Source organism: Emys orbicularis, chromosome 4 (assembly GCF_028017835.1).
Source record: "Emys orbicularis isolate rEmyOrb1 chromosome 4, rEmyOrb1.hap1, whole genome shotgun sequence".
Taxonomy (NCBI): domain Eukaryota; kingdom Metazoa; phylum Chordata; order Testudines; family Emydidae; genus Emys; species Emys orbicularis.
The window spans coordinates 44984715-45009894 of NC_088686.1; the positions used below are offsets into that span (position 1 = coordinate 44984715).

Sequence of the window (25180 nt, forward strand, 5' to 3'; positions counted from 1 at the left end):
AGCATCTACATTTATTTCAGCCTCTAATCCCTTCTCTTGTCTTCTCCAAAGTCTCCAACTACCCTTCAAGTACCTCTGATTGGACATCCTGGAACTGAAGGGAGTATTTCTCTATTCAAATACCAGAGTAGTGCTCTCCCTCATGAAACTCTAATTACAAGCAAACCACAGGGTCCTAGAAAACACTAGGACAGAATGTGAAAAAAGCTACAGTCTTCTCTGCTTCAGAGAAACAAAACAGGCTGGTATTGAAAACAAGAGGAAGTGATCTAGCCAAACAAAAGCAGCTCTGAAAGGTGGGCAAACCCCACAAGCCACGCGCTCATTATTACAGTGTCGATACCATACTTGTTAAAAATGTATATTTTAATTTTCTGTATTGCTAAAGGTCCCAATTTGCCCAGGGATCTAGCTAAGCTGCCATTTTCTACCACGACAGAGTCTAATCTTTATTTAATGGATTTAGCATCTATCTTCACTAGAGTGGTCTCTAAGGGAAAGGGGAGGGGAGTATGAAGGGGCATAGAAGAGATGATCAGAGCCCCCCTCTCCTTCATCCATCCGGCGCTCATGTTTGTGTTCAAAATTCAATTACCTCCTTATTGATACTTCACAGAGATATTTAAGCTGCAAACATGAAGCCCTGATTTCCCAGGGGGCCGTGCCCCTCTCTATTTCACTGCTCTGCTTCCCCCAGGGTGAATTCCTGAGGCGTCCATATTAATAGGTAATCAGTCACAATTCATTTATTAAACAGCTAGCAAGGTTTATCAGCCTGCCCTGATTAGCCGGAAGAAGCCACTGAATTCCTAATTTATTTATGGAAATGTAAGTGTCTTTTTGAATTCCATTCAGGAGAGACAGGGGTGCTGTGGGCTTGGCATGTTGAATTCTAACAGGAAAGCAGCAGGCAGACTAGCTACGGGGAAGCATGCTGCTTCATCCTGGGAAATGCACTGCAGTGACCCTTAGCATGGTCACTGGATTTAGGGCCACAGAACCTGCTGCACCAGAATTCATTAGATTGTTTGTCACAAAGCAGGTATTATTACCCATTACAACTATTAAAACTGTAATCCCAAGTACACTGAATGTGGATTGGTTGAAAAGTGGTTCTTAAACTGAGTAAGATTAAGAACCTCAGTGAAATCATATAGTAAGGGAAAACAAAAATACTTTCCAAGAAATTTTAACATAAGAGGTTTAGAATAACATTAAAGGGACCGTCAGGTCCCATTCAGCCCAAAATATTGATTTTTGTAAAATTCAGCTTTTGGAAAAATTAAGACCAATAGAATTGTTTTCATTATTTAACTGTTGCCACTGGAATTTTAAAGCAAACACTCCACTGTACTTTGCAGCTCTATGCTACTTCAGAATAATCAGAAAGTGAAACTGATTAAAAACAACAACAAATACCTCTACTCTTCTACTTCAAAGTGGGCAAAATGCAAAAGGTAAGCAAACATAGGCCCTGATCCTGCAAAGGCCTATACATGTGCTTACATTTATGCACGAGTGGTCCCAGTTGAGTCAGTGGGACTATTCACATGTGTAAAGTGAGGCTTGCACATAGGTCTCTGAAGAATCAGGGCCATAAATAGTGAAAACTAAATACAAAAATTTAAACTCTTTCCATTTTCAAGTGACATCTTAAAAAACACATTTGATTTTTTTTTTAGACACTGACTACTTGTAACATCTGAGATCACTATGATTACGAGAGATTAGGGGAAAACATTCTTCTCTCTTCCCCCGACTCTGCATTTGTGTGTAGTCATTTTACCATTTCCTTTGTTGTTTTTGTGAGTTTTTAACAAAGCAACTGGAAAGAGAAAAACCTTTTCTAGAAAATAGGAAAATGGGGCTGCTCAACCACAAAAACTGCCAAGATGTCCAGAGGCAGGTGTAGTGCCCAAGAGTTCTTTTATTTCATTTTTAAAATAATTGTCTAGATTTTAAATTGACAGGGTCACTAATAAACTAAGATGTTATTTGGAAACAGATAAGAAAGTTTGCTTAAATAATTTGAGAGTGTCCTTCTAATAGCCATTTCTGAGTCACTGTTATTAGACAAATCACCATTTTTGTCCTGTGACTTTAATGCTCTGATCTAGTCTTTAACTGACCAAGAAAGTACTCATAACTAACGCACTCACTGCTTAAATAATGGAGACTGAGGATGCTACACTAAGGTCTTGTCTATACACAGAAGTTAAACTGACTTATCTAAAAATCAAATAAAAAACTGATTTAGTTAAACTAGTGCAAACCCCTCTGTGAACACTTATCAGTTTTAAACTGGTTAAGTTTACAGATGCACGACAAACTATAAACCAGATTTAAATCTCTTTAAGAGTTTCCATGTGAGAGTTTGTACTATTTACTAAATTAGTTTAAAATCACAACTTTAGTTAAACCAGTGCAACTCTGTTTAGACCAGACCTACAGCGCAGACTATAGGAAAACAAAAGCAGCTGTCATAAGTCACAGACTGACATACTGGATCAGCTACCTGGTCCATCTAGCAGGGATCAATAACTGATGCCTCAGAGTAAGGGGGAAAAAGTCACACAAAGTGCACCTGGCTAAATGCACAATGCTGCACACAGGATAAATTTCTTCCTGACCCTTGTGGCAACTGGCTCATACCCTGGAGCTTTAGATTTGATTTTCCTCATCATTACAGCAGTATACCGTGAAAGGGTGAGTATGAGTAAACTACTGATGCATGCGTCAGATGTGTTGGCAGGAACCAAGTGCTGTCAACTGTCTCAGAAATGAACCAGCAGCTTAATTCTTAGTAGTATGCATTCATTAATTTACATTTCAATTAAACTAAAACTTTAAAAACAAATTGGGGTTGGGGGACTATACAAAGTATCTTTCCACTGTGAAAGTAGTTTCTAGAAAAAGGATAAGAAAAAATAGGAAAAACAGATCTAAATATAATTTCTCCATTGTGTTTCAGTAAGGCGGTCCCAATTAGGCACCATTGCAAATTGATGCACAGCTGTGATATGATCAAACAAGCCCAATAAAACTAATCAGATTGTGACTTTGGACAAACAGTGCCCTCAACCCATCACAGCTTTCAGACCTACAAATGTCATCAATTGGTATAAAGTTATCCGACTCCTTCCTAAATCTTGCCACGGTACATCGCAATGACTTCCTTCAGCAGTGAATTCACAATATTGATTTCAGGCTACAATATTTATATACCCTTTACAGAACATGACAGAAACCAGCCCTGAGCAAGTTACAGGACTTGATTCAGCAAAGCACTTAAACGTGACTTCAGTGGCACTTAAGCACGTTTAAAGTGCTTTGCTGAATCAAGGCCTAATTCAGCATAGTTTTCTTATTGTCGACACACAAACTCCTGCTTATACAGAGAATATCTAAGCAGGGCGACATGCATTTCACAACTCTGTAGAATCTGCACCGGCATCTGCAACAGAATCCACCCCTTGCTGCTGAATTGTGCTCAAGAGTCTAAGCTTTTCCTTTTAAGAAAAGTTGTTTTCTAGTCCTTATGGTTGTGAGTCTCCAGTCAGTCAGAAACACTTGCTCTGAGAGCTGTGGATTGCTCCATTTATATCAATAAAGTGTTTATTCCTTAAATTGTTTTATTTAGGTTTCAGTGTCAACATGGTCACCTATAACATTGCTGATCCTTTTATCATATAGGTGAAGTGCTCAACCCACAATCCCAAACTGCCTCCTTTGCCTGTCCATCTGTCAAAAGCCCCAAGTGTCCCCACCTAGCTGCCAAAATCTTCAGCTTCCTCCCTGGCAGCTTCTATGAGGGAGTTATGCATTGATCTTGTATGACAGCGTATACTGAAAACACAGACATAGGAGAATAGAATTTAGTAACACAACGGAAAATATTCCACTACTGTCTTTATTGCGATATTTATTTTCGTACTGAAGTCATTTAAAATTGCCATTTTAATTTACATGAATCTGCTACAGAATTTCCAGTCTCTCCCACTGTAGTATCACATAATCAACAGATCTTGATGCAGAATATAGAGTACGTTTTCTGTACAATTCACAAGGCCAGGTTTATATGTATAGGGCACAGTCTTCTATAGGTATCATTCTTCCCTTTCTGAAATGCACAGTTTCACACAACTTAATGGGGAATGTCTATTACTTTGCTGTATATTTTGTGTGTCACAGTACACTAATGTACTGTATGGTTTCAATAAGTGATAGAATAATTATTTCATGTGTCTCTTGTATACACATTCAGCACTCCTACACTATAATTTTTCTCCTGCCTTTTACTCAGAGTTTCATACAGTACATACACAGGAATCATTTCCCCCACTACTTAAATAGTTACCTCTGTGGGAGAATGTGGCAGCTGTTTAAACATACATCAGCACTACACAACATAGTAGAGATAAGATCCCTCTTAGCTTTTGTTTTAATTGATGCTGCTGGGGAAAATTAGACTGTAATTACCTATGCTGGTATTTTGCCCATGACAACTGAGGTTAATATCTCACCCTTACAAAAAATGTATGGGATTAATGACCCCAAGTCATCATGACCTTTGTCATACATCTCATCCAAAACACAACATTTCCAACATTACAGAGCCCCCTAGAGCCATGATGGGGTAATAGTTCAGTACTGACTCAGAGAGAAAAGCACTATCTACTGAATCACCAACATTTCTTCCTGCAACACCTGAGTTTTCCTTAGAGGAATCCCATCCAATTACTGACCAGGCTTGATCCTGCTTAGATGAGGAGATCTGAGATCAAAACCTAAGGTGATATAGATGCAAGCACATTTTAATAACTCACAGTTCAATGTGGGGTTTATTAAACTCAGTGTTTGTCAAATCACTTGTAGAAACTTAGAGGTTTAATAATCTGCTATTGGGCATGTTCACTAACTTTGTCCACATACACACAGAAGGGTTGAGACGATATACTGTATTTGTTGCAGGTCACCAATGATCTGACAAGTCAAGCTTTCCATGACAGATTGTAATGGCACCAAAATAACTACTACCATTGTGTAGCTTAAAATAAATGTTTGATGAAGTGCTAGATGTGTAGTAATCACCCATGTACAAAGTGCTACATGTGTAGTTGTTCCTGTAAATGCAAAACGATGAATGCATAGAACAATGAATGTGCCTAAGATAATTATTTGTTTGAATGTGTTTTGTTGGGCTTTTTGTTTCCAAAAGCTGTGTCGTCTTTCAGTAAAATACAATACAGAGAATTTGTTTAATCAATATCGGATCTCTTAAAATCACCACCATTCTCCAGACTAAGATGTAACAATCCATTCAGTAACAACACTTTCTCAAGATTAATCTGTAAACCAAAATCTCTGTTTACCCAACAGAAGGATTATGTCAGGTGTCGAGCAGGTTTTCTTTCCTTCTTTCATGTTACTATTGAGTAGGTATAGGATCCCAAAGATGTAAGATGAATAAGAGGAAATTCACTGAACGAAAACAAAATTCAAATAACTAAGCGGTCAGTCTTATATCCATGAAAAGGAGTAAATGCAACTTTATCCTCTCCACACCATGGTTGAAAATTTCTGCAAAAAAAGGGTGTGTCAACTCACCCACTGTTCCGGGACATCGGGGGGAAAAAAATCAAACGCAATGATGGAACAGCTGGACAACGTCAGCCGTAAGTCTGTCTTTCCATGTGTTTGAGGCATACGTTAAAACACTGCAAGTTATTTGAGACTAGTTTCCTGCATGCTAATTTGTCAGCCTTGTTATTAAGGCTTGAGGTTGTTGGATGTCCATGGAGTGTCAATCTCTTGGAGATTAAAAAATTCACAAAGAGACAGCCTTCAAAACATTCTTTTATATGGAAACAAAGTAGGGTTCTATTACCAAAACAGACGTATAACAGTCAATGTTTCACTGAAAGAAGGGGGGGAAACTTACAATGAATATGATGAGAAAATGCAGCACATGCAATCTTCTGGCTATGGTGCTAAGCACTCCCTTCAGCAGTCAGGCCAGGACTCAGTGAACCCTAGAAAATCCTTCCCCTTTAGTGGGACGCAATTCCCAGAGTACTCTCTGATAAAGTCCCAGTGACTATTTCCTATGGATCATTTTGGCTTTCAATTTAAGACTACATTTTCCAGAATGCCTTTTTAAAGCTCTTCCATCAGGCAGAAGCTAGCTCTTAAAAAAAATCAAGCATCTTCAAGGGGCGATTTTCGCTGGAGAGGTGGAGGCCAAAGGAATCCCCATACTCAACACAGAAGAATATTCAATAGCATTTAAAACCATAAAGAAAGAGCCTGTCGTTGAATCAGGGTATCAGTATGGGACTATTCCAACTCTCCTTGAAGTCAACAGGAGTATTTCCATTGATTTTTTTGGGGGGGGGAGAGGGGGTTATAAGAACCATGAGAAAGAGATTATAAGCATGAGTCAGGCCTGAACACTGGAAATTAATTTCATTCTCCTCCCCTCCCTGAACATGGCACCCTGCTGGTTTCCCTTTCCACCTTGGTCAGCCCCGGTGAAAGGCCCAAATTCTTGAAGAAAAAAAGTGAACAGCAACCCTCAAAGAGAACAAAAGCCAGAGGAAAGAGAGAAAGTATTAATTGTTCCATCTACACTAAGAGAAAGAGGGTCGGGTGGAATCAGCCATTTCCAGCTGAAGCTCTTTTCCTGTTCTACTCATGTCATGCTCCTCCTTGTTAAAGGTTCCAGGACAGAGAAAGCGAAACATAAAAGATGTGATGAGGCAGAATAATACCTCTGCATTACAGAGAAAACATGGCAATTAACATTGCCTCACAGCAAATTTATAAAACCTAGAATATAATTCCTGCTGCAAATCCACCCCACCCAACCTCATGCTTCACCTGTGTCTAAATGCTCATCTTGATTTGTGCTACTTTCTGAAAGAGCTGATTGGATGTATTCTTAGCATACACAATTCTCACTTCATCTCTTGCAAGCAGCTCTACTTGAAAATCTGCCCAGTTCACTCTTTAAAATGAGGAAGCCCCTAACCTGCTCTGTCCATCTACATACAAAATAGACAAAGGAACACTGGAATTGCCTATGCACTTGAAAGGTCTCAAGGAGTTCCAATTCTACAAGGCACCCCAGCAGTAATACTCCCACCTCATTCGCATGGTATGCCCGGGCTTGAAAAAGTTCCAACACCTTTTACCTGGAGAGCTAAACCTGCTAGCCAGAAGCAGATATGACTGATGAAAGTGAGGTCACTAGTGTGGTTCAGGAGCCAATGCCCTGCTGAACAATCCAGTTCTCATCCCTCCTCCTTCAATCAGCTGGGATTTTTACCAGGACCCCTAGATCTTGCTTGATTAGTGGATGTCTGACAAATTTGAAGCTCCAGTCCCCACTAACAACCAGAATAGAGAAGGTACTTTGTTTTTTATCCCCACTCCAATGCCTTCTGGCTGCTGAAAAGGGGTGGGGGAGGAGGGACTCCCCTTCACTATCCCTCTCCCAGCCTCCTTTTTTGGTCCTCCTCTTCTGTGAATAACACTAGTATCTCTCTACAGCTGCTCATAGATTTTTCAAGTAGCTGCAAGATGAAATGGATTCTCTACAGTATCACTTCTACCCACAGGGCTCTGAAGAGCAGCGCTGAAACTCACTAGATATTCATTTCACTCTGCAGAGGCTCGGCAAACCTATGAACTGAGTTGCAAAGGCACTGGAGCTGTCCATCTGTAGTTTCAGGAAGGTAACATTACAGCAGTTATACTCAGTTCACATGTGGACGGTTCTTCACAACAATGACTAGACTTCTTTTTAATTATAGCTTAAATTCTGCAGAAATTAATAGTTCTTCAAATTGTTACAAGAAATAGAACAAGCAAAAATGGAATAAGGCAGTAGCAATCAGTGAATGAACCTGGTACAAAAATGTGTTTCAAGATAACCAGGGGCCCTTGCATAAAGCTGACAAACTCTGACTCTGCATCAAGCTAACGTGCACTGGAAGAAATAATCTGAACTACTCACACACATTGCTGGGTTCTAATGTAACTGTAACCACGTGTGTGTGTGTGTGTGGGGGGTCATTGTGAAAACCTCTGCTCAACACGCAGTGGAGGACAAAAAAACCCAAACAAACAAAAGTGTTAGCATATATACAGATTGGGACAAGAGATACTGAAAATACTATACCACTATATAGTACATCCTCACTCAGAACTCCGTGTTCAGATTTGGTCATCCCATCTCAAAAAGAGTGTAAAAGAAACAGAAGGAGGTTTAGCAATAGATAACAAAAATGATTGGAGGCCTAGAGAGACTTTCATACAAAAGAGAGAGTAAGGCCACGTCTACACTACAAACTTACATCGGTATAACTATGAAAAATCCACACCCGAGTGATGTTGTTATACAGACCTAACCCCCAGTGTAGACAGTGCTATGTCGACATGAGAGCTTCTCCCACTGATAAAATCTACCTCTGCGAGAGGTGGTAGCTAACTACACTGACAAGAGAAGCTCTCTCATCGGCACAGTAGCATCTTCACTAACATGCTGCAGTGGGGCAGCAGCACTGGTGTCACTGCACCACTGCAACTTCTTAAGTGTAGAACTGCCCTAAGAAGACTAGGAGTATTTAGTTTAGAGAGGAGATGAAGAGAGGTCTGTAAACTAATGAATGGTGCAGAGAAGTACGATTGGATGCTCCCTACCCTCGCTCATAATACAAGACCATGGGGACAATCAATGAACTCAAACGTAAAACACTTGTGTTAACTATATAAAACATAATATCTGCAGAACTCACAGCCACGTGATACTGAGACAAAGAGTTTAGCTGGATTCAAGGAAGGATTATACACAGATAACAACAACAACATCCACCACTACCTCAAATAGAATGAAAAAACATAAGGTTATATCAACCATGACGCTTCCCGGCATAAGACAAACAATAACAGATAGGGTTGGAAATAAACTTCCCCTAGGGGCAGGTTATTCCACAATTGTACACCATGGGCTTCTTTAAACTACTAAAGCATTTGGTACTATCCACTGTCAGAGACCAGAGACTGGACTAGATAAAATGCTGGTCTGATCCAGCATGGCAATTCCTGTATTCCTAACAACAATTGCTTCCTGTATTTGTACAATTTTGGTTTGTCCTATATATTTAGCATGAAACATTCCTGTAACCTGCCTGGCTTCACCTGCCATTCCCAGCAAGGAACTGTAGTAAGCAACGGACTATAAGGGTGCGTGGGGTGGGGGGTTGATAGGGCAGAGAAGAGAAGCCACTTTGGGACCCAAGCTGTTACTTAAAGTCCATGATTACCCATTCCAGCTACTCATAATTTGTTTCCCAAATCCATGGCTGTGTACACACTAAATTAGACAATTAGCAGAAAAACTTCACTCAATACTGCAAGTAGGATCCAGCCAGCACTCTGGCCCAAGTCCATGGGAAGTTGTTGTTTCCCAGCACCAGTCTAGCTGAGACACAAAGGCTTTTCATTTAACACTACATTCAGGTTTAAACACCCAACAAAATGCAAACGACTGCACTGCTGACCAGCTGACTCTGCCCTACAGGGCTCAGGGATCCCCTGATGTTTAGGAATCCAGTTGAAATATTTTAGTAATGTCAAGTATAATCCACAGGCACGGGGGATCAGCATTATGTAAACACAAGGCCAGGGCAGGAAAGAAAACATACATAGAGCCCTGCGAGAATACAAAATTTGTATTCGCATCCGATCCACAAACACGGTCCACAGATGCAGGGCTCTAAACATACATACAGGTAAAGATCAATAAACGAAGATAGACAGATCACACATAGACAGGAAGCAAGGATGCATATAAGCCTAGTCAGGGGCAGAAATACACAACCACATCAGAGCAGAATGTCAAAAGGCTCACAGGGTAGCCCCGTTACTCGTTTGCAAAAATCTTTATTTCCATGTGGGGAAAACACGGAAACTGTAGTTATGGAAGTCAAGCAATTAAAAAACGTTTCTGAGGCATTCATGGGACTGCACCAGCCACAAGTGCCTGACAGCTCTCTAAGCACTATGCCAGTCCCTGGAGAGCCATCACACTTCAATTACTATCACTAACATTAGTCATTATCAGGCTGGCTTCTGTCCCCAGGGAAGACAGCTTGTGATGACAATACCCAGACTCTCCTTGTAAAACAATTCATTAGGCAAAATGGAACAGCTGGGGCAGCCACGTGGTGGTTCACAGAGTGCCTGCCCCAGTGGGACTTCTGGCCCCGATTTCCTTTTTGGGGAGGGGGCAGCCACCACCCTCATGACAGCTGTAGAGCCCTCAGGGGACACTTCAGGTTTAATCAGCGCTCTGAGGCACTTGCATTGCAAACTTAAACTAATGGCACTCGAGCTTTGAGCAGGTTACACCAGTCATCAGATAAGAGGCTTTAGGGCATTTTTATCTTGTTCTAATGCTCAGGAGTTAATGAGCCAGTTAGAGATACTGTCACAGAGACTTGCTCCAGCCACATTATGGAAACAGGGCCTTCAGGGCTGTGTTTACTGTGGATGCAAGGGGAGGCAACATGTGTGTTATTGCTCCTGCAAGACCTCATGCTCAGAACAAGTGGAACCACCACCAGTAAACAGAGGCAGGTTCTGCTAGAGGCACACCACTCAGTCTTTCCATACAGCATTGGGTGTGCATCACAAGAGCCATTGTAGAAAAAGTGGAATGATGACGCTCCAATACCTGCCCCCAAGATCGGCTCAGTCCCCTCACCAGGGAAAGAAAGCAGAGAGGGAGGCTGGACTGAAGGCAGGATTGTCAGAGCATACAGAGCAACACCACTGTCTCCCAATTAAAAGGTATCCATCTGGTCAAATGAGTCACTGAACAGCTATTTAAATCTCTGTAAAACTGGAAGACAAATATTTGTTTCCTACCAAAGTCCATTCACCCCATGAGCATAAATTTACTCTCTTGGGTCATGCGGTCTGTGAAGAAACCTTATCTCCAATCCTTGGTAAAAGCGTATAATGACTTCTTCAATGTCTCACAAATCGATGATCAGACCCATTCCATCACTAAATCCCCATTTCACTGTGTCTTCTAGATGCAGAGGTATCCCAGACCAGACTCAAATTACTCCTTCACAGCCGCAGGCATCAGGAGCAGAGAGGAGACACTAATGACCAGTACACAGGATAGAATCTTTACTGATGATATCTAGTTCTTGTACAGTGCTTTTCATTGATCCCAAAGTACTATACAAAGGAGGTCAATATCATTATCCTCATTTTACAGATGGGGAATGGAGTCACAGGGAGGGGAAGCGACTTGCCCAAGGTTATCCAGCAAACCAGCGGCAGAGCCAGGAATTGAACCTCGTGTCTTCTGAGTCGCAGTCTAATGCCCTATCCAATAGGACACACTGCCCTCCTGCAAGCAGGTCCAGCTAGCCATATTGTGAGAGAAGAAACTCTCCTCCCTCCTGGCAAGAGCCAAGACCTGAAGGAAAATGTAATTTAGGGAAATCAATATACAGGTAACCCTGCTGTGATCAACACCAGTAAAGCGTTGGTTAATGCCAGGGGCAGGGGAGAGAAGCTGGAGGAAACTAAGGACACTGGGGGCATGGACTAGCCACAAGGGCCCAAAAGCCCTTGTCAGAGCAGTCTCTCAGTTTTTGACTGTCATTCAGTAACAAGGCACCAGTTAACAGCTGGCTGAGCTTTTCCCCAAACCCCCTTCCTTTTCGGACGTTAATATGTGAGTGGAGTAGGCCGAGTGACAGGAGGACCCTTTGAAGATACAATGTCAGAACATGGTGCCTGAGATCACGTTCTCTTTCCCATGACATGTATATGGCAACTCGGACCATCTTGTAGGACACAGCCCACTCCCACACTTGCAGGGCCTCCTGCCACAGACACACAACTCGGAGCCTCAGCTTGTCTACAAAGACCATGGCGGCCTGATTTTCCATTTGAATCAAGACCAGCTTTTGGGATCCAATATCTTTAAGAACCTTATTGTATTCAGGATCACCTTCACCTTCAGCACATTTATGCCTGACTGCCGTTCACAAGAACTGAAGCTGCAAATGGGTTAACCCTTCTCCAACTAAATCCCAGTGCAGTAGCTCAGGAGGCTGAGGCACAATACAATAGGTGACATCAGTCTTTCCTCTAGACCAGTGGTCCCCAAACCAGGGCCGGGATTGGGGTCATAGCTCAGGGGTGCATGGATAAAGGTAAGGGGGCCAAGGCTGGGGCTGCAGCTGGGGGCAGGTCTGGGGCCAGGAACAGAGCTGTGGCCAATGCTGGGCGTAGGGCCTGGTGCAGAGCCGCAGCCAGGCCACAATCAGAGGCTGAGCCCAGGAGCCAAGGCTGGGCTGGAGCAGAGCTCAGAGCGGAGTGGGGCTGGGTGGTGCTCGCTCCCTGCCCCGTCCCCGCCCCGAACGTTCCTCCGCGACTCCTAGGAGGGTGTGACCCACAGTTTGGGGACCTCTGCTCTAGACATTCCCACCTCCAGCAGGCATTGTGGGACATGCTCTTTTTCTCAACTGACTGTACGGCTGGGGCAATTGTAATGCAAGGTTTCTGCCATACTTTTATTGCCACCTAGTCCAAAATAGAGTGCTTGGGCAAGGTAAGACAGTTGTTCCTGGCTCAGGCACCTTTTAACTGTGGCCTTTATAGATTCCTGAACTGGTCTGAAAAAACAGCTGTCTTGGACAGCAGCTACAAAAACTGGGGAAATGTAGGATATTTGCACAAAGACCATGAGTAGAGTATGCCACTTATAACTAAGCTTTTCGTTAGTAAAGTTACTAACTAAGCATCATTCAGTGATAAAAATTATGCAAGGTACTTTTAAAACCATGGTTATCTCCTTCACCTATTAGGCAACTGTGCATGCCATCATCTGATTTGTACATACAATTGGCACACTCAGGTACCGGAATCAGATGGGCAAAGGTGTCTGATTTATTTGAAAAGCTGCCTTCTGTAGTGTCAGGATTAGGCTTCAGAATCAACAATCATTTAAAATGAACAGAAGAATTTAACATCTCTCCAGTTTGAGCTGTTGTTTCAGACTATCTAAGTTCTTATTTTTAAAAAAAAAGAAAGCTTGCTTTCTGCAGAATCTGAATGTGTTGTGGTAATACAATAAATAAACCAAGTGCCCTGGATCTGGCCTGCAGGCTGCATTTACTACTGCATTTTTGAAGTTACTTTGAACCCTAAGAATACAGCAATGTCAAAAAAGAGACAGTTTCCATTTTGTTGTGGGGGAAAAAAAATCTTAATGTACCAGGGCCAGAAAAATATCCCCAAACTACAAAAACTAACAAAAGGAGGTTCTGTGTATACAAGTGGTGACAACAGGCATCAAACAGAAAATAGGAGGGAAGAGAAATGACAGAAGTTTGGATGTTTGACACATTTACAAGTGTTTTAAAGATTTTTTCCTTTTTTCAGACACCAAGAGCGTGCACATCTCCTCCCACAGTCAGCAAAGAGCCATCAATGGCTGGTTTAGGATGCAGTATTAATACTCTCCATTGAGACTCACAACAGCATTCTCCCCAAGAGTGGGGGGGGGGGGGGGAGGGTGTCCAGAGTTTTCTTGACGCTTTGAGAAATATTTATTCCACTCTTCATGAAGCAGAGGAAGAATACCCCCAATGCATCCATGCAATATTATGTACAGTATTTTTGGAGGATACAGTGGTTACCTGGATACTGTATTTCCTTTGTGGTAAGAATGAACAATTTATGCATATGTGCAGTATCATATTTGATAACATTATCAAACTGTATCCATCCTCTCCCCCATTTTTGCATTCAGGAACAGTGTGTGTTCTCTCTGTTTTCAGCACTTACTGGGCAACTCAACCACCTGCTCAAAACAAACAAAAAGACTCAAACCAAAAAAAAAAAAATTTTTTTTTTTTTTAAAATAGCAACCCAAGGTCCAGGCTCAATTTCCATCCCCACCATTGCAACATAATCTCCCGGCAAGTTAATGCAAATCAAAGCGAACACTTCTCTGCCACTGGTAGCAAAGTGTGTTTCTTTCCCAAGAGAGGCCTGTAAAACAGGACAGTCACTGACAGCAGTACAATTACTGACACAGATACAGACTTTATGGACATGTTTATCTCCGCTGTAAATCCACACTCTCTCTCCACTCCGATTCATGAGTCATAAAGAAATTGCAGATAATGAAAAAGTTGGAGAAATTTACAGCATGTCGGAAACCTCAGACAGCCAGAAGAAATTAAAGAGCTGACTGAGGATAAATCACACAGGTACAATTAAAACTTCCCATACCTTCTTCACTTCCAAACTGGCACACAATCCAATGGAGATGATGAAAAGTTGAGGTCATGACTCCTCTGGCTGTAATAATTTTTTAACTAACTACATGTCAAAATTAGCCAATTCACAGATCATGTGTGAATGCCAATTTCAAGCTGGCACTCTGTCGTCTCACTCTTCCAGTGGGAACTGTCCAAGAAGCAATCCTGTCTGTAAACCATCCTAACTGTGACGAGCAGTAAATGAAAAGGTGATTTCCTTGTCCAAGAGCCCCTCTCACCGTACCACTGTGCATTAAAATAAGACAGCAGATCTATAGTATTGTGGGAGTGGAATGGAGAGAGAGATTGAGAATCAGAATGAAGGCCAAGGTCTCTTGTTTCAAACAGATACCATGGTTCTCAGTCATTATAGTGATGGCAGCCATATAAGCAGATGATAGATGACCTATGGTTCCTTTCACCTCTTTTCAACCATCCAAAGGTGATGTAAAGAATGATTGCACACACCAAAGTGAAAGCAAGCTTTATTAACCCAACACTCTCCCCAGGCGACCGACTGAACACATTAAAGTTCATATCTGTAAGAGAAAATGTGACAACAGCAGAATCACTTTAATTGACAGGATAATAATTCCTGGATTGCTGCATGTGGTTTCAGATCAGCCATTTTTTAAGCCATAGGTGAGCCATCCAAGATCAGATCCACATTTTGGGCAGAAAGAGTTTATCCTCTTATCTTTGCTAATTAAATCCCTGTCAAACTAATTGCATATTACAGAAATCAAATGTACAAAGAGGGTCATTCTGTTGTCTAAAAATACCACACCAGCTTCAATCATTATAATATACAATACAATCTTTTCTGCACAAAAAGTACTGTAAACTCAGTGTTAAATAATAAACAGAGTAAGGGAGAAAGAGGTTTCAGGCAAGGCTGAAATGAGATGAAGAGTGACTTCTCCGCGAGGCAGACAGATGTAGGGAGGCAGAAAACAGGAGCTGCAAAGGAGAAGACTCTTGTTGAGAGTGATGATACTATGTAGAAACTCAGAGATGACACTTTCTTCACCCTAGCCTCCCACTGCACTGCTGTAGATCAAGCCACTATGCAACAGTGACTATGAATAAACAGCATGTTCTAACAGTAATCTTTCTATTCTGTAGATACTAAATTCCTCCATGAACCCTCTCCCACCCACAAAGCTTATGGCATAGTACAGTCTAAATAGGAGGGTGAACATACGTGCATAATCACATTGCCCCAGAGATGTTGAGGCCACCAGGGTCTCCTTTGGGCAGGCAGAGGGGGTGAGAGTGACTGCACCAGTCAGTGCTTTCAGCATATTGCACCTCTGAACTCTACTCACTACAGATTCACAGTTACCTCTAATTCCACCCAAACCACATGCTCTTAAAAGAGGAACGGGAAGGGAGGGGGAAAAGGGGAGGATGGGTCAAGGAGAGGGACATCTCCATTTCCATCTGCTAGGAATTAATCAAAGAGTTCTAAGAAGTCAGATCAAATCTTTACAAATTTATTTGAGGTCCCTCTTCTTGAGGACATTATCTGCTCTTTAGCTGCCAGGTCAGCCAACTTCCTGTGCTAAGCTTCCATACCTGGAGGCCTTCTGCTCTTCCATCTAAGAAATACAAATCATTTGGTTACAAGCCCTGCTCTAGAGAACCAAGCTCTCCATGAGCTGAAGTGTTCCCAAGATGATGGGATGCATCCCAAAAGCAGTTCTGGGAAGTAATTTTTTAAAGGTATCCATTCATATGAATCCTCTTGTCTACTCTTAGCCAAAAAGACTGTATTCTGATACAGCCCCAAAACATGTGAGCCAGTGTGGCTATGGGAGACCCGGATCTCCAGCAGCTGTCTGTTTTAGCAAAGGCCCATGCATTGTAACTTATGTAGGGGCCAAGGTGAATGAAATATAATCTTCTACAATGAGGGCTGATTCAGTAGATCAATTGTAGAGTTATTGTTTTGTAGGGCACTTCCCCATCTTCTAGGGCTCAAGGACGTACACAAATCTTTGTTCCAGGCCTGGTGCAGGCAATCTAAATTAGGGAGGGTCTTTTGGGCCAGGAAGTCGTAACAGGCTGTAGCTGGTCAGGTGAACCTATGGAGCGCTCTCCACTAGAATATGGATTCTCTGAGGCTCCCAGTACAATAGGCCCAATATGTCCTTCAAGAAATGCTTAAGCTGCAGGTAGCACCATGCAGCTGAACCAGGTAGGTTGTATTGTTGTTGAAGTGCTTGGAATGGCAGAAACTAATCCTCTGAGATCAACTGAGACACCCAAATTTCCCCTTATCCACCCATTCTCTCCCCATTAACAGTTTCTTGTCACTACAACGAGGGGTTGCTCCAAAGTACAGCATAAATATGAGAGACGGGATGGAATTTAAATTTTCTAGCTAAACTTGCCCAGGTTTGTCTGGTAGCTAATATTGTAGGGGATATTTTATGATCAAAACAGTGATAGGCTGAACCCAGTACTCCTGCCAACAGGAGTGGATGTACCAACTCTCATTCCAGCAGGCGCCGGAGAGGGGTCTGCTCTATTGTGTTCTGGAGCCACAGGGCTAAGTACTTTGTATTTTTTAATTGTTGGTGTTCTTGGCAGGGTGCAAGTTACAGCATGGTACTTTATGGGCTTCAGGCATGCAAAGGCAGATGCAAGACTACACAACTAATTTTCTAGGAAAATGGGTGAATTACTACGAATCTTCCAATTCACCCTGGTCTCTCCTCATTAGATCTGGGTCTGCACTTCGGTGGGGGACAACACAGACACCATGGCAGGTTGATCTCCATGAATACCCAAAGTAAACAGAAAGACCTCCCTGGAAGTCTAAGTGCAGCATAGAGTATGGTGACTCAAAGTGACACACTGAATCTGTAGACCCCAATGCAGTGCTAGAGGGCACTCTGCAGCATACAGTGGTAGAAATGACTCAGTGGGGGACGCTCTTCCTTCTGATTGAGTATTTATCCCAATGTCGCAACACAGTGCTAGGAGTGCTATGCGGCTGGAGGGGACACCTTTCAGTAAAGACAAAATCAATAGTTGCTAGCTCAATCTTTAACGCTTGACACATTAAGAATGGGCGTCCTTCTCTTCAATAAACTAGCACTGAGGAATTGACAACAAATGTACTCATCCTGGGCACTTACCACTCTCCCTGCTCCCAACATGTGATCCTGCCCCATAACACTAGCTTCTTCCCCTCTACAAGAATAAATCCTCTCCTATAGCTCCCAGTACAGCAATTAAGTAGTCCCATTTCCCCAAGCAAGTAGCTTTTTTCAGTAGACAGCCTGCTCTTCAGGACAGACTCCAAGACTACAGCTTTAGCCAGAGAAATGTACTACCCTCCTTGGCAGCTTCCTGCAGAGAGGAAAAGGAGTGGGGGCTGGCAGCAAGTAGTTTTCACTAAAAGGGACAGCTAGAGGGAGAGGCTCTTTGGAGGGAATACGAGATTCAGTGCAGACAGGCAAGAGTCCCCTCTGTCCATCCCCTACCCTATCATCCCCGAAACTGACAGCACCCCCAAGTGAAACCCTGGAAGTCAGAGCATCCCCTGGGGATGTGTCCAACCCCTAAAGATTTGAGAACCTAAGACCCTTTTTGCAAGTGTTAACTGTGATGTCCCAGCCTCACTGCAGGTTAGGTAACATTCTGCTTCCCTAAATGCCCTTGTACTTTAAAGATATAGGATTCTTCACTTTGTCCTTTCCTCTTGTTAGTAATGGAATATGGGTATTAGATAGCAGTGGCATTTCCTAAGACCACTTGGGTCCAGTTTGATCAATGATCCAACTAGGCCAGTATCATGTCTCCAACAAGAGGCTTCAGAGAAAGATGTAAGATACATTAACAAAGATATAAGGAAGAACCTACCCCAGACAAAAGATTTTGTTCCTAATTCTAGGCAGCACTTTCTTGTGCCGTTTTTTAAAGATCCTAGGTAACACCTACAGATTTTCCTCATTAACTATGCAGACATTAATCTTTTGAGTCTTGCTAAGTCTTCGCTTCAATAATAGCATATGGCAGTGAGTTCCACAAGTTAATTAGGCATTGTGCAGAAAGTCAAGAGTGGCTACATTTCAGCAGTAGGAGAAGGTATTGTTTGGATTCCTAATATGGGGAGAAATCAGCAACATGGAACCTGAGTACATTTTTAGTGCAACTTGTTTTATTTACACACACATAGACCAGTCATGGAAGAGAGATGGTCAAATGGGACCCAGGCAATCCCCTTCTTTCATGAATCTCCACCCAAAAACCCATGTCTGGCTCCCAGGGAGCAAATCTGCATCGAGAACTGACTCTAGTTACATTAACAAATAGAAACTTACAGCTTTCCCAAACAATCTGAATCAGAAACCACCACCAGAGCATTCCTTCGGAGACTAAAAATTTGCTGGCAAACTAAGAAAAATAACTTTTTAAGACTCTGCAACAGCACCAGCTGGTGATTCCTGCCACACCATTTAGTAATGTTTATTACTGGCCCTGCCAGGTAATTCATAGAAGTACTGGGCTGGACCTCAAAGATCATTTGAAAAAAATAGGAAGGAGGGTAAATGCTACATGAAGCTTCTCAATTTACTACCACAGAATATTTTGGATCTGTAAAGGTCTTTAGCAGTATTGTTGACTGTGCTATAAAACATAAGCCCTACGAAGGAAGAATGAAAGTGTACATGAGGGAAAAGGACATCAAACCTAGACCACCACTAGATAAAGTACAGGTTATGTTGGTTTTTTTTTTTTTTTTTTTCCCCAAAAGATCAGTCCCATCCTTGGATTTTATAAGCCAGTTGAGCAAAAAGATGTAATTCACCTCTTCCAAACTGTTCAGAGCACAGTACTAATTTCTTTTAATTATTTGTATTACAATAGCACTTACAACAGAGGTGGGCAACTGTCAGCCTCTGAGCTCCATCCAGTCCTCCAGCCCCATCCAACACTTTAGATCATTTTATTTAGCTTGCCCTCAGATGGGACTCTGAGTTCTAGAAAAAAAATAATTAAAGTGATCCGGCTGGCTGAGGGGTGCAGTCTCTGAGGGCATGGCTACACTTGCAGATGTAGAGCGCCGGGAGTTAAACCACCCCTCGGAGACCACAGCAGGGAAAGCACTGATGTGTGTTCACACTGCCAGCTGCAAGCGCAGTGGTGTGGCCACATTAGCAGCTCTTGCAATGCCACAGAGAGCAGTGCATTGTGGTAGCTATCCCAGTGTGCAAGTGGCTGCATCGTGCTTTTCAAATCGGGGTGGGGGGGAGGGGAAGTGGGGGGAGTGTAACAGGGAGTGTGTTGAGTGTATGTAGGGGGAGAGACTGTATTTTGGGGGGCAGAGTGTCAACATGCTGTCTTCTAAGTTCAGACAGCGGCAGAAGGAAGGGGAAACCCCCAATATCAGCCCCCACCCCTGCTTCTCGCTCACACACACACACGCACAAATGCCTGCCTCTGCAGCAGGAGCATTCCACAGTAATGGTTTGCTTTGTCCCGGAGCAGACAAGCATGCCAGCTGTCAAAAACAGAGCTTTGAAAGGGGATATCTGCATGCCTGCAGCCGAGTTCAAAACAATGACAAGAGTGGCCACTTGACTTCAGGGGATTATGGGACATTTCCGGAGGTCAATCACAGCGCAGTAATGCAACACATCATCCACACTGACACCCGGCCATTTCAGCCGGGGTGCAGCAAGCTTTATGCTTCTCGTGGAGGTGGATTACCAGGAGCGCTCCAGCTGCAGAGTCCAGGCGCTCTACGTGCCTTGCCAGTGTGGATACCTCAGGAGTTAGGGCGCCCAGGGCTGATTTAATGCGCTCTAACTTGCAAGTGTAGCCAAGGCCTGAGTAAAGCTGCTGCTACCTCATCCAATTCCACTTCACTCCATTTCCCCATCAACACAAGCTGTGACTCCTCCCGCACAGTGCCCAGTTCCTGCCTCCACCTCAGCTGATTTTTTGGGAGCTGAGAGCCAATTAGGTTCTAGCCAAGCAGTGAGCAGGGGCAAGGCATACCTCGACCAAGGGGCAGGAAGTTACCAGATCTGGGTAACATAGGACAGAGCTGGAACCTGTGTCAAGAGGGAATGGGAGTTGGAGCCCATATGACAGGTCACGCTGCCACTCATCAGCCTGCCACCTCATTCAAGGAAGGGATTCCACCCTATGCCACCCAGTTTTGATTACTGCCTTCCCATTGGCGCTCAGCTCCCACCGCCAATCTGATTGGCCCCTGGCCATGGGCAGTTCAGGGTGCATCTCTGCCAATAGAGGGGCAGTAACTCCTTCCCAACTGGCATGACAGAAGGGCAGCCAAGCCAAACCACAGTGGCATTGCAACCTGGCTCATGGGCTCTTGCTCCTAATCCCGAGCTCTGCCACAGGGGAGTAGAGCAAAGGCAAAGACTGTGAATGGCAGAGAAAACACATTAAGATGTTTCTATTGTTGAAGTTTTCATTTATTAATCCCCTAGTCTTCTGCATACTAAAAAAGGGTTTGTGAAAGATGTACGTTTAAACTGTTTCCCTCCACCCCCATTTAAAGGCTGTGCTGCAAGGGGCTTTTATAAACACTTTGTTTTTTACACAGTTAACTGTATGTGAACATGCTGTATTATAAAAAAAAAAATCTGAGTTATGCAATTGTAAACTATGCCTACCCGGTGTGGCACTCTGTCCCCCTCTCGTGGTGATTAGGCCGATAGGGATTGATGACTCTGTTGCAGCCTTGACAAAGATAACTGGGTCTTTTAACTGAGATAGTGGAGGCTGATGAATTAAGCTCCAGATCGCCCAGGTTCAATCCACACTACCTACAACCCACAAAGGGGCATTGGCCTAACACCATGTAGCTCCTAAAAAACGTACAGCCCACTAAAGGTTTTCAGTGGCCCATCTCTGAGCTAGACGCAGAAAAGGCTCCATGGTACTCAGAGTCGTACAGAGACACAGAACACTCCACTGTAGCATCAGAAGGGGGGAGTTTCTATTACAGACACTGCATTCTTCTTTTTCCCCAAATAAATTCATAGGATGGCTGCATTTAACAAACTTTAATCACCCCATTTGTTCAATCCAGTTTAAGGATTTAATGGAAAATAATTCAAGGCGAGTATTGTGCCCTTTGTTAAAAGCTTCACTTTAAGTTAAGCGAAGCGCAGCCCACCATAGTTTGAGCCGTGGCTTTATACCTAAAACACTGGTGATAAAAAAGAAAAAAAGACAGAAACAACAATGCAGCAAATTCACCTTTCAGTCATGCTGGGAACTGCTAGTCTAGAAACTTTTGTTATCCATACTGTGCACAGTTTGCAAAGGTCAAACCACCATTCACAGTAAAACAATTTTCAATTATGCCTCAAATCATTTTTCAATAAATTGCAAGTCTGTACCACAGATAACACCTAACATCAATGCTGGTAAAGGAGAAGGCCCTGGACATATATTCAGAAGACATACCAGTGAAGTGAATTGTGATGCCACCCCTCACCCCAAAAACTGTCCAATGAAGTTAAACTGCCGGTGTGATCACATGGGGATAGATACAGCTGATCCCAATAGGAGATTCCAGCTGAATGATCTATGTTAGTGGTTCCTAATCTGGAAGTTCTTACATATGTTAAAGATCATGATTTTTTGAAGACAGGAACATTTCTCTCACCTTCCCCAATTCTTTCAGCCAATGGAATTTGCCCAAGTGTTTAAAAAAAAAAAAAAAAAAAAAAAATCACCCACGGGAAGAGAAAAAAGCAGGGGACATTTCAGCTATAGAATGCAAATGCGAGTACATGAGAACAGGAGGTTATAATGAAAACTGCTTTGTAACATCAACTGTAGAGGTTGTGACAGAATAGATGGATGTTCGTCAGTTCCTCTTTTCTTTCCAACCTTAAGTTTCCTATTTCTTTGCAAGGACCTCCCACCCACACTAATATCTCCAGTAGTATTTATTGAGTCTCTTCTTCAGTTGCTACTACTTTAGCTTGTTTTTGCAGATAAGGTGACCCAAAACAAACAATATTCAAGCTAAGGATGTACAACAGTTTGTGTCATGGTATTAGACTAGTTTCTCATTATTCTCTATTCCTTTAAGGTTTTAGTTTTTTGGGCCACTAGTGCCCATTGCAAAGGTACCTTCATTGAACAGTTTACATGATATCCAGGTCTGTTTCCTGGACAGTTATGACTAATTCAGACATCATTAGCATGTATGACAAATTTAAAGCATTCCTTCCAACATATATTGTCCGTTGAATTTTAACATGTTGCCCTGTTAAGAATAAGTTAGTTGGTCACATGTGATGGGGGAAAAACAAGACCAATGAAAGCCAAAGAAGGAGAGACCTTGGAGGAGTGTGGTTGAAGCGCCAAGTACAATTTACTCTATAGCAATCACTTAATATTGGAAGGAGTTTGAGGATGAGACAGCCTGGATGGTACATTCAATCTCACGTTACACCCCCTTTTCCATTTTTAGAAAGAGGAAAAAAGTGTGAAACAGGAAACTACAGTTACTACTTAGACTAATTTCAATCCAAAGTTAAATTCTGGAGTGTGATATAAGGACAGACTGACAGAACGGTTGACAGACACAGGAGTTATAAGTGGGTATTAGCATGGATTGTATGGGTAATTATCCCTGATCCTGCTAATATTTTACCCATCGGTGTAGGTAGTATTTACACTGAAGTGCTACAGCAATGCAGCTGCACGGTTTTAAGTGTAGACAAGCCCTCACTTAAAGGGCAGGGAGAAGGGGTAGAGAGAAGCCAGTGAACAGTCCCCAAGGCATCATTCTTACTCTCCTATGAAGCAATTTCAGTTGCCAAAATGACCACATAGAACTCTTAGTCTCACGCAGGAAGTATTTACCCCAGAATATGAATTGGGGGGTGGGGGGTGCGAGTAAGTATCTTGAGAATTATCTTCTTCCAAGTGGGAAAACTGAGGTTGAGCTGAAATGACTTTTCTCCAAGGTGTCACAAGGAATCAATGGCAGAATCAGAAACAGAACCAAGGATTTCCAACTCCTAATCCCCTGCTCTGGCCACTTGATAACACTCACTCTAGAGAAATATGGCTTGCATTTACAGTAGAAACTCAGAGTTACAAACAGCAGAGGTTATGAACTGACCAGTCAACCACACACCTCATTTGGAACCAGAAATACACAATCAGGGAGCAGCAGAGGAAAAAAAAAAATACAGTTCAGTACTGTGTTAAATGTAAATTACTAAAAAAATAAAAGGGAAAGCACCATTTTTCTTTTGCACAGTAAAGTTTCAAAGCTGTATTAAGTCAATGTTCAGTCGTAAACTTTTGAAAGAAAACCACTGTGATGTTGCACTCCATATGTTTTATGGAAATATGCTTATGAGTGTGAATATGATGTAACTGGAATATACTTTATGCAAAATGTGTCTAGTAAGATATCATAACAAAGGTTATAACCTACTGAATATATTCCTATTTGTATGCATGTATCATTCTTGTATCTGAAGCTAAAAATATGAAGTATAACTGAGGTCCTATTGTAATTATGCAAAGTGTGGGCCATTAACGGTTTAGAATCTTGATGGCTCCCATTGACTAGGACAATTGGTTGTAAATGGATCTGTTTACTTACAAATCTTCCTGTGTACATGTGGGCCAGCGCAGGAAGAATGGAGGTTGGGGTCTCACAGGACATGTGATCATGTCACCTGATACTGGAATCCATCTTAAATCTGGTACTTTTCCATTTAGAAGGAGGGGTGGGGACCCAGAGAGACAAAAGATTCCCGCCTTGTGCCAAAGCTACAAAAGGGGGTGGAACAGAACAAAGGGGGCTGCCAGTCATGAGGAAGCCCCTGCTTTACCTCCAAGATGTTTGCTGGAACTAACAAGGACTGTACCAGGGGAAAGGATTGGGCCAAGACTAGGAAGGAGTCTAGTCTGTGAAAGCAGCTTATTGGAACATCTCTGAGGGTGAGATTTTACCTGTAAACAGTTTCTTAATGTATCAGGCTTAGACTTGCGTGTTTTTGCTTTATTTTGTTTGGTGACTTACTTTGTTCTGTCTGTTAATACTTGAAGCCACTTGAATCCTACTTTTTATACTTAATAAAAATCACTTGTTTATTAATGAACCCAGAGTAAGTGATTAATACCTAGGGGAGTAAACAGCTGTGCATATCTCTCTATCAGTGTTATAGAGGGCAGACAATTTATGAGCTTACCCTGTATAAGCTTTATACAGAGTAAAATGGATTTATTTGGTGTTTGGATCCCATTGGGAACTGGGTGTCTGGGTGCTGGAAATAAGTGACCTGCTGAGCAGTTTTTGGTTAAAGTCTGCAGCTTTGGGGGCGTGGACCAGACGTGGATCTGTGTTGCAGCAGGCTAGTGTGTCTGGCTTAACAAGGCAGGGTTCTGGAGTCCCAAGCTGGCAGGGAAAACGGGCTCAGAGGTAATTTCAGCACGTCAGGTGACAGTCCCAAGGGGGTCTCTGTGACCAAACCCGTCACTACCATAACATTCTGTTCAGAGTTACGAACATTTCAGTTATGAACAACCTCCATTCCCAAGGTGTTTGTAACTGAGGTTCTACTGTATCTCCTCTATGATTGGTTGCCTCTGCAGGTGTAAAGTATAAGGGTGGACAAGCAGTCTCCCTTCTCATTATTTTGCAGCAGAGGCAGCCGTGGAAGAGTGTGTAGGCACACAACACGGTAATACATTTACTACAGGAATAAGCTTTAATGCAACATCAGGATGGAAGCTGAAATCCACAAAGGTTGAGAAATTTTAAACTTGAGGTTTCTGCAACATTAACTCACATGTGC

General features: G+C 42.5%; 1 protein-coding gene across 3 annotated transcripts in view; it reads right to left on the bottom strand.

The window, feature by feature from the left end:
* The window catches only part of LIN52 (lin-52 DREAM MuvB core complex component), a 66214-nt gene that overhangs the window by 33383 nt on the left and 7651 nt on the right, over positions 1–25180 (bottom strand). The window contains exon 6 of one of the 3 annotated variants that reach the window (XM_065403257.1): positions 14840–15317. The exons of 1 other annotated variant lie outside the window; for it this stretch is intronic. In XM_065403257.1, the coding sequence (XP_065259329.1) occupies positions 15157–15317 (161 nt within the window). In that variant the 3' untranslated portion in view covers positions 14840–15156. Of the gene's footprint in view, positions 1–14839; positions 15318–19272; positions 19352–25180 lie in introns of those variants that run through there. One more of the 3 variants, XM_065403259.1, reaches the window with a different exon arrangement.